Source organism: Diorhabda sublineata, chromosome X (genome assembly GCF_026230105.1).
Source record: "Diorhabda sublineata isolate icDioSubl1.1 chromosome X, icDioSubl1.1, whole genome shotgun sequence".
Classification (NCBI taxonomy): Eukaryota; Metazoa; Arthropoda; class Insecta; order Coleoptera; family Chrysomelidae; genus Diorhabda; species Diorhabda sublineata.
The window spans coordinates 21,874,319-21,888,883 of NC_079485.1; the positions used below are offsets into that span (position 1 = coordinate 21,874,319).

At 29.8% G+C, this 14,565-nt stretch overlaps 1 protein-coding gene across 1 annotated transcript; it reads right to left on the reverse strand.

The window, feature by feature from the left end:
- Nucleotides 1–8,754, reverse strand: LOC130451430 (lysosomal Pro-X carboxypeptidase-like). The gene is made up of 6 exons (XM_056790438.1): nucleotides 8,523–8,754; nucleotides 3,549–5,345; nucleotides 1,723–1,905; nucleotides 1,170–1,547; nucleotides 748–1,102; nucleotides 1–613 (listed from the first exon to the last, which is right to left on the reverse strand). The coding sequence occupies exons 2-6, from the start codon at nucleotides 3,653–3,655 to the stop codon at nucleotides 191–193; spliced, it is 1,446 nt and encodes a 481-aa protein (XP_056646416.1). The 5' UTR covers nucleotides 3,656–5,345; nucleotides 8,523–8,754; the 3' UTR covers nucleotides 1–190.
- Between the last annotated feature and the right edge of the window lie 5,811 nt (nucleotides 8,755–14,565).

The following is a 14,565-nucleotide window of genomic DNA, read 5'->3' on the forward strand; positions in this document are numbered from 1 at the left end:
AGTGTGCAAGCAATTAGATATTTTTGAGAATACATCCAAAAACATTTGTAGAGCTAATGAATCCATGTTATCTTTTCTAAATTGATAGTTAAACTTTCTCATATAATGTCAGCTAATGGCTAAAATCTACTTTTGAATCTGAATTTATGGACTGGGCTGCTATCAAACTGATAATATTATTTTATTACATTTAATTATGGTTTCTTCTTACAATATCAACATGAGGTCTATTATAATATTTCTGAATCCATTCCTCAATTTTATGGATATGATATCTTCTTACGTCTTTCACGTCCCCTGTGTCATTATCGTTTTTTCCTCTCAGATCATAATGATGAGCTCCATCGGGTATGAAAACTGCCCTAACATCATCATTAATATTTCTTAGAACACCTCCACTTGACCATGGGTCTAAAAGTCCATTGCTAAATATTATGTTAGAAGCAGCTCCAATTTCCTTTCCACCATATTCACGTATTGGCACGTTTGGGTCTCTCGGTCTAATTTTGAATTGCTTATAACAATCATCTGAATATTTTTGAAAATCCCAGGATTCGTTCTCAAACATGTCTAGATCTGTAGAGCACATTGGCATTATCATATCAGTGCAGCTCTAAAAGTGAATTATTATTTTTAAATATGATAAGCGATTACTTGAAATGCTGGTTAAAATTTCGGTGTTTTAGTCTAAAGGAATTAAGGATTTATTTCGCAGCATTAGGAAATACTCTTTTTGGTTGAACTTACCTGGAAGAACCATCCATTTTCACCTAAATTCGTAGAAGTTTTATTTATACTGTTACATTTTGTTTTTCCTGTATAATTTGTATAAATCTGTAATGATTCCCCAATAGCTGTAAGATATCCAACATCATCCTTCCATGTTTGATTGTTCAGCTTTCTGCAAAATTCCAAAATTGGATAGGCGGGCAAATCAGTCAAAAAATTATTTGCATATGGATAGTTAGCCATGGCCATATTCACTAAAATTTCAGCCACCCATTCAATCAGGCTTTCGACCGACTTGTCTGTAGATATTGGTGTACATAATTTCCATAAAGACGATATATTTGTTTTACCAGTTGGAGTTGCTGCAAAGTTTCTATAAAATTCAATTTATTAAAAAATGAGAAAGCTATAACTTTTTCATTATAGTTATTAGAACTTGCCTTACAGTGGCCCAAACTTTTTTGATAGTATTGGTACATTTATCAGTACCATAGCTGGTGTAAACTGTAGTAGTAATTCTATTGAAATTTTCACACGGTGTCAGTCCATTAAACTGCCAAATAGGTGCTGAGCTGGCAATTGATCCTAACACAGAACTTGGATATCTCATCCTTATCCAAGCTGCCAGCATACCGCCATAAGAGCCGCCAAATGCGATTACAGGAAGTGGTTTAAAACTTTTTGAATTAATATAGTCTTTCTGCAACTGTTCTATTAAATAAACGTAATCTGCCAGTGCTTGTTGTGATGATAAATATCCTAAATTTTCAAGCGTTGAATAAGATTCATTCCCAAACGGTAGAGATTGTCCGTAGTACCTTAAAAATAAAAGAATTAACCAAAGAGAAATTTTATCATTAACATGTAATATTAGATCTAGTACAGGATTATAAATTACCCTTATTAGAACGAAGAACAACTTATTGTTAAAAAAACCCAATAATTTATTAATAATTTGAAATTATTTACAAATTTTATTATTTTCAAACTCACCTGTGCTCTGCAAATACCAATAGTGCATTGAATTGCGGTGCAATGTCAAACATAAATCCTGTGTTTTGTGCAAAATTGGTGATATCTCCCTCATTTCCCGTATAAAAGAATATTGGGCCTCCTATTTTAAGATACGTATCATTAATCAAATATCTTAACTTGAATATCGCATTTGAAGTGTAGCTAAAATATGACAAAACACTTTAATAAAGAAATTATTGAGTTTTTTTAAAACTTGACAGTAACTAAATCCAGAGCAGCACATGTTATGGACTACCGAAATCTAATCGCAGAATTATATATAATGGGGCAACCCTTCATGCAAGTCACAAGATAAATCTATGAATGGAAAACTATAAGGAAGCTACATCCTTACAAGAGGAAGTAACAATGTAATCAAAGACGTCGGAAAGCATAGGAATATGTGTGAAAACGTTAGAATAAGGCCAGTAAGCCTAATAAAGTATGCCACAATTTTCCAAGCATAAATGATGGCGATTCACTACTATTTGGAAATCTAGGTTATAGTGGAGAAATTTACGAAGTCAAAAACAAACGAAACAGTTTATATTGGAACAATTGACATAATTATCCTCAAACCTGATAGGTGAAGACAGGAAAGGGCCATAACTATTGTGAGTCCGTTAACGGAGCTTTGTAAGCTCAAATGATAAGGTTGACAAAGGATTCGGTAATAGGCAATTCAAAGCCACTGACAAAGAACTGTAAAAAAAATCTAGTCTATAGTAGTAGATCCGAAAAGGACGCAGTGGAATATGCCATATTTTTTTTTTTTTTTTTTTTCGAAGGAGAAATGCGGAATATGCAACATGCCGTGAAATATATCAATCAAATTAAAATAGTGAGAAATATTCAGCTTTTTCAGAGGTGACAACAGGAATCCATATATCAACAATAGCTGGTGAAATACTATATTCAATGATTTGTCACTTCAATGTTGTATCGAGATCTGTTGGTTAATAGCTCCCTTTTATTAAACCAAAACTAATGCCAATCTTTTGTATGTAGACTCATAAAGGAATCTAAACAATCAATTTCTCTAGACGTGATTAATAGTTTTTTTCCAATGACTTGTTTATTTTCACCCTAAATGGTAAAATTCTGAACATAATTATATAATCCAGTGAGAGCTTCATTGTTAACACATTTAGAGTTGTGATCTTTTGACCGCTAGCGCTTGAATTAGTTTTCATGTACCGATAATATAGCTGACCAACTCCATTTTTGATTTGTACTTTAGTATAGAAAGTGTTTAGAAGTGATAAATATTTGCCACACACGCAAATTTATCCTTTTAATAATTTAGTGTTTAATTTTCAGATAGCATTCCAAAATTGTATACAAATCATGGGGGACAGAATTTCCAAATTTAACTGAAGCTTACAAAAAATAATTGGGTTTAGTAAATTTTAATCTTTGTTGACTAGATTTTGGGTAGTAAGTGATATTCTAGTTTTCAATTTTGTTTATAGAACGTAAGATGTATAATGGGAAACATTTTAATTCTGTCTTTCAATAGTCAATACCATATTACCATATTTCCTTCAAAAATTATTTAAAAAAACTAATTTTCAAACAGAAGAGACCTAAAATCAAGAAATTTAGATGCATTACCATATTACCTTAATACCTTAATAGCTTAACTCAACTTAACATACATTCTTCCGATGTTTTCAATAACATTTGTTCCTCACTCGATACTATCAAAAGAACAAATTTATTTTTCAATTATTGTGACTATTTTTTGTTGTTATCTACTATTCATTGTAACGTTAAATCCAGAATCCTCTCGAATAAAATCTTACCTGAAATGATCCAGAGGTACATCAATATAGTTAGTTTTAAATAAATACTTCCCTTCACTGGGTACAATAATAAAAACACTAACTATCCATACCACTTGGCAATTCATTGTTGAAATAAGAAAGAGCAATGATAATTGTTATTAATTTCATCTAAACTTTGACCTTTATGATAAAAAATTATAGTATAGTTAGATTATACTTGAGTCTAGGCTATATATAACAGCAATCACTGTTTGAATATAAATGTTATCAAATAAACCTCGTTGACACATAACCTACTTATTTGTAAACTAGCCGTTAATTATTTAAATATATATTTTAGTTGTTGTTTAACAGTCTAATATGACTCTATTTTGTATAAAAATAAAATGAACTATCAAAGGTGTCATTCTAAAAATTATCATCATACTAATTTGGAAAAAAAGCAATATAAATAAAAAAAATAAATTATCACCATACACTCTCCAGTAAAATGAGCACATAACTTGTTATTTTAATTTATTTTATTTTAATGAAATTACTCAGGTTTCTTCCACTGCCTTAATTTTGTTGGCACCCAATACGATTGAAATTAAGTTATTATTTATATTATATTTATTGAGAAGGGCTTATCAAAATTTTTTACTGTTGTAAATTCAATAAAATGAATGAAACTGTGAATTTTGTGATTCTTTCTTAAATATTTGTGTCATTTGTTTCTTTTCCTGCCATCTTATTCATCGGTTTTCTCCCGCCATCTTTATTTTTTTTTCTATCCAACTCCTCCTCCATGACCCTTTCTTTTTTATCTAATATCATGTTTCATATTTCCTCCGTATTAATTGTTCTTGTCCCATTCGCTACTTTTTCATATATTTTTGTTTTTATTCGTTTTAGTGTTTCCTTTTTGGCTGGAAATTACTATGTTTTATTTGCGTTGAATAAACTTCCTGTTGCTTCAATTATTTCATTTATCTCTTGTTCCAGTCTTCTATCTTGTGTTAGTGTCATGCCAAAGTATTAAAAGCTTTTGACCTGCTCTATCTTGATTCTTCTATCTAATATGTTTTCTCCTTTCAGCTTGTTATTATTGTTTTAGTGTTGTGCTCGTTTATTGTTATATTCATCATTTATAGACTGTTGCTGTATATTTTTAAGTTTTAGCTCAAGGTGTTCTCATCTTCTACCATTATTACTATGTCATCTGCATATTCTAATGTCTTTCATCTTCCAGTGTTTAACTGTTTACTGTTGTATTTGTCTTTATGTTCTTTTTATTCCTTCATATAGCATTATGGTAATTGATAATGGGGATAGTATACATCTTGACTTAACTCCTTTTGTTGTTTAGAACATATTTGATACATTTTGCCTAATTATGGCATATTTTTTCTTCTGTTTATACTAAGCTCTTACTCCGTATAAAAATCTGGAAATCCTGGACAACAGGTGGAAGTAAAATATCTGTCATAATAATCTAACATATAATAACAAAATATTTTCGAGCATTGTCAAAAGTTTCAAGTACAGTAATTACGAAAAATCCAATGTTTATTCTAAATAAATATGACAAGTATTGAAAAATTATTCATAACAGCTTTTGTTGAGTAGTTCCTCAGAATTATACAATAATTAAATCACTAGTTTATTAAAGATGCTTTTATTAGCTTCACCTGTATGTGGGTTTTGTTTGTTTCTAACTCTCTTTTGTGGGTTATTACTGTTAGTATATCACACTAATTTAATTGGGTTCGTTAGCCAACGAGCTTAGGTGTCAACCTCTGCATTCGCCGGTCGTGGGCTGAAATCCCACTCAGGCTGTAAAAAAAAACATGTTTTTGTTTTGGCCAATTTTTTATCTAGAAATTATCACTGCAATTTTCTCTTCACATCAAAACAAATTTTACAACTGTCTATCCTTTGTAGAAGATTTACTATACTACCTACATCAGTATTAATTTAGCATTTAACACCATAAATTTTATTGTTGTTCGAGAAGAATTTCACTTCCGTGTTGGAGATTTACAATACTAATGACTAGAACTTGAAGGAAAAATAAATATATGAAACTGAAAAGTGAAAAATAAATAACCTTAACTTAACTTAAAAAGAATTAAAAAACACGCTATTGAAGCACATTAAACTAAAAAGTGAAAAATAATTGTTTTCTACGCTCTATCTTCAAAGTACCTTGTATGTCACCGGTTTATGGCTGGAGTGAAAAAAAGTGGAAAAGCGTTAAAAAAAGAGCAATTCGTCTACACCTTTATTGAAAAACAAAAATATCAAGTCACCTTTGATTTTGACTTGACAGCGCATGAACTGATTTGATTTTAAGCAAAAATTTGATTTGTCTCAATGTAGTAGTGGCTTTCTATTATTATCATTGTTGAAAGTGAATATTCCGGGTTTGATATATGTACTCCTGAAAAAATCATAGAAAAGGCAAATGTGGCAACATTAAATTTGTTTCCGGAAACATCCAAAGTAAACTATTTAAAGTAATATAACAAAACTTTTATAAAATATTGTGCTATTAGCTATTGTAAACTAAAACAACCTAAGTTATGACTGATGATGTAGATTTAATTAAATATGACAAATTAATAGCATTTTTAAATCGGAAATCGGTTGGGTACAAATCTAAAACATCTCAAGAGAGGAAATAAACAAGATTCCATTGAATACTCAAGACAACAAATATTTAATGTTTAAGAGAGAGAAAGAGAGAGAGAGAGCGAGAGAGAGAAGAGAGAGAGATAGAAATGCTTTATTATCAAAAAATTGTTACAATTTGTAGCAATAGCAAAAATTAAAGCAGTATGCAGCATATCCAAAATTAAATATTATTATTAGAATAGAAGTCGTTCACAGAGTGGAAGGCACTTCCCAGTAAATATGCCCTCAAACTATTGCGGAATGCAGGAAAAGATGATATCGATTTGATTTCAATTGGCAAGTGATGGTGCATTTTTTGCATTGTAAAATATTGAGCCCTTAACTAATTCTGAACGTGGAGTAGGTAGGTCGTGCTCTGCGCTGCTAAATAGATAGCCGTACAACGATCTTTCTGTAATTGGAGAAGCGTGCTTACAAATTAGACAAACAGTTTCAAAGATGAATGAGGAAGGAAGAGTTAGAATTTTTAATCTTTTAAAGAAGTCGCTGCAGTGAGCAGTGAGCAGTCCGAGTAAATATGCAGAGTTCTCTTTTGTAGTTTGAAGATTCGCTCAAATTCAGACGCACCACACGTACCCCAGAAGGGAAGGGCAGATCGGAGATGCGACTCAATAAGGGCATAATAAACTATTAAGGATGTGGTTAAGTTCAGTTCTTTGGAAACTGATCTCTACGCAAAACAGGGGGAACTTAATTTAAGGCAGCAATATATAACTCTCATTTGAAGGAATTTTCCTCAATAAGCCCTAAAAATTTTACAGATTCAACGACGTCAATGGTGTTATTTAATAAAAAAGGCTTCAGTGTATTTTTATAGGATAAAACTTTGGTATTAGAAACATTGAGACAGAGACTGCTCCAAGGGATACTAGTATCATCTGCAAATAGACATATTTTACCACTGATGTCTAGATAGGCAATGTTGTTTATAAACAAAAGAAACAAAATAGGGTCTAGTCCATGGGGCACTCCACATTCTATTGGCTTGCAAGAAGACAACGTTGTATCAACCGTTACAAGCTGACTTCTGTTGATAAGGTATGATATATACCATGCGAGAGGTGTTCTCCTGAAACCGCAGTACTGCAATTTATTGATTAAAATATTATGATTAACACAATTGAAAGCCTGAGAACAATCACAAAAAATTGTTGCAGTGGAGTGATGGCTGCTTAGGCTAGAGTAGACATTGTTTAAGTGGGAGAATATAGTATCATTTGTACATTTGTTACTTAAAAACCCAAGATGATGGGTAGTAATTATTTTATATTTAAACAAAAATGATTAAAGCCCCTTTCTGACCAAGGTATAATTATAGCCGTCTTAAGGCAAAAGTGCCATTTTGAAATGAAACATTAATTAAAGTGGTATGGTGATTTAATGTGCAATCGGGCAGACTCAAAAAAATTTTTGATGTAAGACCATCAGTTCCAGATGAGTTTTTATTTTTGAGTACTGTGTAAGTTAGCATTAGCATCAGGGAGATATGAAAGCGAATCGTGAGGAGTTATAGAATTTGATAAATTTTTGGCTACATTTACAAAGTATTTATTGAAGTTATCAGGTAGAGTAGAGATTATGCTCGATAAAGAAGGCTTATTCCTTAGATCATTCACAATGGACCTTGTTACATTATATTACAAGAATTACAAACATTACAAGAATAAGCGAGTCTCCTATTATAATAAATATTTTTGGCAGTTTTTATTGTCTTATGGTAATTTTTTCTGTATAGTTTCACATAATTTTTGAAAAAGACACTATCCGAGAATTTCCTTAGGTGCGATAAATATCACATGTTTGCAGAGACGTAAACCTTTAGTGGACCAGGGTTTAATTTGCTTATTTTTCAATACGCTTGAGGGGAAAAGAATTGGAAGCCAAATTAGTTAGTGTTTTTTATGAATCTAGAAAATTCGAAGTCCACATGACCAGATAGCATATTCCAGTCAGTTGTTTGACAACTGTGCTTGAAGTTTAAGTTAAAAGTTTATGGTAAAAGTTTGGAATATTTAATTTTTTGTTGAATTATTTATTAATTCATAGGTTACATTGTTACAATGAAAATTGATGACATCTACTCATCACGATTCCAGATTAAAAAACGCATGTAAGTCCGCATTTTATAGTTATTAGATAAACAAGTTCAAACATGAATTTAATATTTTCATATCATAAATATGCTAATCTGACATCGAATAACGCAAGCAGCAACCACTTTTTCCTATCACATATAGAAATAGAAAATGTGAAAAACAAGTTGTTGGTATAAACACTTTATCTAAAATTCCAAGGTGATTGAACAATAGTTAATACCTTTCGATGTACTTCGGTATCGCTTCTAGTTGATTCGGGTAGAGACATTCTTCAAGTAAAACAACATGGACACTGGAAATCCACTGCTATTGTCGAAAGATATATAAACAATATTCTCAACACAAAAATAAATAATGCTTCACGAATTTTATTTACTAGGAACTAACCACAGCAATTTTTTAAACAAACCTTCTACATCATATGAACTTCAAGAGACTAATTTGACTGTTACAAATATTCACCACTTAAATGAAGCTTTATTTGTAATAAAACAGACACAAGCGTGACTAAATCGAAAATTCATAAGTCAAACTATCAATTGTGTTTTCAATATTCACATTGCGAACAAAAATGAAACAAAAATATATCATTTAGTTGTTAATTTTTCTTAATATCGTTGTCTACAATGAACTTTCAATACAATCAATTTGTATTCGCTATTAATAGTAATTTACTTATGGAATTGCCCCACTCGCCTGACTTTTTCCATTCCGGAAAATGGGACACTATATGCATTTGTTGCATAGTTTATAAAATAAGCTTTAAACAATAATTAATAAAAAATACTAGTCTTATTGTAAAAAAAGTATGGGGCACTTTGTTCCATATTACTCGTACGTCTTAATTATTTCTACGTTGACCTTATTAACTTTTGCTTTGTCATGCATTTCCACAGTAACGTTTTTGTTACAATTATTGGTCTTCGGTATCAATAATTCAAATTTTTTATAGCTATATATTTTTGATTTCAACAAGTTTTCTGTAACAATGGGCCGACATTTTTCTTTCTTTCTTCACTCTGCAAGTAATAATTGAAAATTTCATATTATTATATAGGTAGGTGAATAGTGTAATACAATATTCTTTATCTTTTTACTTCTTAGACCTTTTTATGTGTTTTTCGTGATGATTTTAGACCCCTTCTCATAGAAAATCAGTTTAAATAACAGGTAAAAATTTTGCGCTTTTATCTATTTCGGCTTTTATCAAAATATAGCTTGAAATTGAAAATTTGCGAAATTATACGGATAAAAAAATCAATGTACAATCATGAATATCAAAATAAAAAAATAATCTGTATAAAAATCTGTGGTAACCAGAAAAATTAATTTTTCATTAGTTGTCACATATTTTTCTTGTATTTGATTTCGTTTCAAGAATTTTTGGATTTCTATAATTGAAAGTATATTTTTCTAATATTCCATGGTTTGTTAATGCAGCTTTATTTTTTTATCGTATTGGTGTCCTTTTAATCTATTTTCCAAATACTGAGATGCCTGCTCTATATAAGCAGCGTCACATTAATTACAATCTATTACTTCTTTTGTTTTTGGATGTATTAGCTTTAAGTGAAATAATTTATTATATCTTTTATGACTTATAGTATTATCATATTCATTGAAATAATTCGATAGTTGTTGGGAAATTCCTTGTACAGAATGTAAGGAAAAATGTTTCATTTTTAGTTTCTAGTTTGTTTCTAAATTCATTACAGTATCTATTTATCCTTTTCTGAATAAATAATAAATAACATATTCAAGAAAAGGATAAATTGGTATTATAATCATTAAAAAAAAACAAAACAGAATATAAATATGTACCAGGACGTTTCATCAGTATTGCAAAATTTATGATTCTTATATTGTATAATGGGAAAGTTTAGAAATTTATTTATAATATAAATAAATAAGGTTTATACATTGATATTAACAAATTAAATAAGAAAGAAATAGAAAGCACGTTATTTTATTAAAATATAAATATGTTGATATTGTTTTTAAAAATTTAAATCTTGTTATTCTTATTTATAATAGAAATACGAGTATATTGACCAAAATAATTTTCAAAAATATTGAATATTCTTATAACTTTTTATATAATGAATAATAAATTTTGAATAGGGAAATTTATAAATACTTATTTTTGCATTTTGTAATATGCCCCTATTATTATAAAAGATACAATATTTTTGATGAAAAGTACGTACTTTCGACACATTTCCGAGTGCATGAAACTAGCGTATAGAAACATACCTTAACCAGTAGCGCGTGAAGAAAGTTATTATTAAGGTCTCCGCAGTGTAGTGGGAAAGTACGAGATTCACATGTGGGGGGTCTTCGGTTCTAGCTGCGCTTATTTCATTTTTTATTTTTCCACTTTTGTAATTATTTTTAGGTGGCATTTATGCATGCCGGAGAGAACAGTTGACCAATTTGATAACTACACAAAGGGCACCTTTAATATTAGTACTGTTAATAATTGAATTTCTCTGTTTCTCTGTTTATTTGTTCTAATCTTGATTGAAATGTTGAAAATATTATTGAATATATAACATATTTTATAAAGAATCAATAAATGCATTATAGTTTCTTCTAACGAAAAATTAAACTTACTTTCCAAACATACTTCACGCATTAGTGCGTAAAGAGAATTAAACTTATGTATTTTGATAAAATTTTTGGAACCAGAAAACATATTGTATGCAATTCGTGTATAAAGGTCTTTTTTATACTCATGTAATTGTCGCATAAGCTTATGGGGCTACTTTGCACACTTGTTACATACATAACTATTTTATGAGTGATTCAACGGTAGAGGTAAAAAACGAAATGATTTTTGAATATTGCAGGCTTTGCTTCGCTCGGCAATTATCTGATTGTTCAAAGTGATCCAGAAATTATGTGGAATTCCGTTTTTGCAAGTGTCGCTTTGCAAGAATTTTATTGAGTTTCCCCCTATAATAAAAATATTTTTCGATAACATATTTCTATTCCGATATAGGTACTTGAGGTGACAAACTCTATTCTATGAAATATTCCGAAATCAGAGATGAAAGACAAAATTACCATTCCATATTTGCAAAATTTTTTGAATTTGTACTAAAAAATAAGGGTATATAGATGGTATGTAAAAAAATATGGAATATGTTTTTTATTCCATACGTTCCATATATTTTCCTGTATTTTCCAGTTTTGATCATTTTGTTTTCAAGAAACTGAAATTTTTTTTGTAATTCTCATATCAAACAATCACTTTGAGTGAAATCTAATCGGAATCAGAGACAAAAATTTTTGTTCCATTGTCATTTTAAATTTCAAACTCCTTGAAATTTCAAAACTTAAAATTTGATGCTTTCTAACTCGTCTTGTATGATCACGCAAAAGCATTTTTATTTTTCTATGGTAGTTTATATTACTGTTCTTTCGATTTTCTATATTATAACTTTGCCGTTTCAAAACTGTAAATACTATGAATTTTTATGGTTATATATTTTTAAGAAGAAATGTCTCAACTTTCACTCTGTATAATTTTTACAAGTAAAAAATTGAAGAAATGCAATGGGGTTATTAAGTAGCGTAGATGATTTGTTTATTGAGCGATGCCATAAAGACGATATTTCTCAAAGTATTGTATATATTGAATTTTTTATAGAACCATGTCAGATATTTTTTGAAAATCCTTCGGTTTTCTGACAAAAAATTCAAAATATGGGTATATTGGTAAAAAAATTATATAATACCATTTATGTTCAGTTGTAGATTTCGAAAATCATATCAATTTTCAAATCTTGATGGTGGTTTCCGGAAAAATCCGATTTTTCGTTATTTTCCTGAATTTTCATCTTGTTTTAAATTTTCCTTATGAAGACTGATATCTTCTGTAGAATCCTCATATAATAAAACCCATTTTGTGATATCTGATCGGAATCCGAAAAATTTTTCATATGAAATGTCAAATTTATTTTTTTATAGCTCGCCTTGTGTAGGTACGAAAAAGCAAATAAATTATTCTATGGTAGTATGTTCTTTCGATTTTTCTATATTATAACGTTCCCATACCAAAACTATAGATGCTGTGAATTTTTATGATATTTTCACGAAAAAAATTTACTACAAGTTTCACCTGTATAATTTCTACAATTGATATATTGCATAAAATCAATGTATATCGTTATTTACAAGGAAATTTTCTCAACTTACAATCATTGGAATGACTTTCCGTTACACTCGTCATATTAATTTGAAAAAACATATGCAATGAATTTTCAGTTCATTTCATAATTTCCAGCCTAAATAATTTCCCATAAATATACATTATTATACTAAATTTATATTTCAAAATTTTTTAGTTTCATTTCCAATGTAAGGTAGGTATGATATTTTTTCAGATAATTTCAACATTTGGTTTCAATTGAAAATATGATAGAAGTAAATGTTAGTAAAAAAAAACTAAATATTCACCTGAATTGAGAAAGTTTGCTTTGACATAAATTTTTTTCTCCAAAAGCTTACAACTATGTAAGAATATTCGATACTTGTCTTCCGCATTCAAAAACAATTTCAAAATGGCTTCAAAATGTGAATGCTGAACGAGGTTTCACCAGAGGCTCTAAATACTTGGCCATAAGAATGTAACTAATATAGGATGGCTAAAAATTCCACATGTATTCCTAATGCATTGGCTAAAGAGGCTTTTGTACTTCCTGTAGGTTTTTGTACAGATTCTTTCAATGACAGTCAAAAATATTCAATTGTTTTGAAATATGGAATTTATAAAGGAGAAGTCCTTTTTAAAAAACTTATTTACTGAGTCAAATTAGAAATTAACTATCCCAGTAATGTTTGGTACAACAGCGTTACAGTTAGAGCTTAGACAGACTTTTACAACACAAAATTGGTCTTTTATATTATATTAATTTACATGACAAACGCAAGTTTTTACAATGGCATCATCTTTTCTTATATAGTTATATAGAGTGGAGATGACCTCGTAATTCTCGCAGAGCATAAGTATTGTTATAACGTTTGTCATTGCACCATCGAATATTGCTATGTCTAATATTTTTGGATGTTATGGCAATATTCTCAATGTTAAAACCAATTTTCAAGTTACCGATAATAATATGTTTATCTTCTATGATCCATGTCATACGCTTAAATTAGCTCGAAAGGCTTTTCGAGAAAAAAGATGGAAATTTTATAAAATAGAAATTTATCAACTTATGAGAAAAACTGAAAAATAATGAGGGGATACCCTCATAAGGGAAATATGTTACGTTACGCTCATGTTCATTTTTCAGTTAGTTGACAGTTAGGCTTGCTGTTCAATTACTCAGCTAGTCTGTCGCTGATTCTATTGAATACAACCCCCACATACACTTCACAGTACAAAAAGGAACCAATAGAGATTTACCCTTTTCAGTCACCAATCTAATTAGAAGAAAAGACAACTCAATTATCACTGACTGGTACCTCAAACCCTCCAACTCACGACGATACATAAACTACCAATCCTTTCATCTTATTAAAATGAAAATAAATCTTATCCTAGCAGTAAAAAATAGAATCAACATATTAAGTCATCCCACCATAAAAAACAAAAACCTGAATATCCTCTACCAAAACCTCACAGAAAATAGCTATCCAAAAAATCTCTTCAAAAAAATCATTTGGAACACCATAACAAACGAGGTGGTCAATGACTTACAAAGCAACTGTAAAAGCACTGAAATAAACCCCAAGTAACATATGGCTCTATACCACACCAGGAAAAATTCAATAAATGCTCAGAAATGAGAATATAAACATTGCAACCAAAAAGAAGAGCGTTTACAACAAAAATTTGCATTTTTTTACAGTATTCCTTGTATGAACTATGACAAGAAATACACAGGCCAGCTTTCGCGAACTTTACGACAACGCATCACACAACACCAACGTGATTGCAGATTTTAAACATAGTTGGGCCTTATTAGAACATATAATTAATACGGGTCACAATATGAACTTTGGAGAAACCAAAATTTTGGATACATCAAATAAATACTGCAAACAGTATATATATAGAATCAATCTATATAAAAAGTAACTAGCCCAGCAACAAAAGATCCGACTTTTGGGTAATAAGGGAGAGAGTAAACGTTTCACAACAACAAAAAACAAATTTAAAAATCACCCAAAAACAATCAGTCTGATAAGAAAAATTAGTTGAACTTGGAAATAAATAAGATAAAGGGAGTACATATGAAAAAAATTAAAAAAAT

Coding starts and splice junctions, on each gene's coding strand:
- LOC130451430 (XM_056790438.1), bottom strand. CDS start 3,655: ATGAATTGCCAAGTGGTATGGATAGTTAGTGTTTTTATTATTGTACCC. Junction 1,906..3,548: donor GTACCTCTGGATCATTTCAG/GTAAGATTTTAT, acceptor GTCATATTTTAG/CTACACTTCAAATGCGATAT. Junction 1,548..1,722: donor TTGGTATTTGCAGAGCACAG/GTGAGTTTGAAA, acceptor TTTATTTTTAAG/GTACTACGGACAATCTCTAC.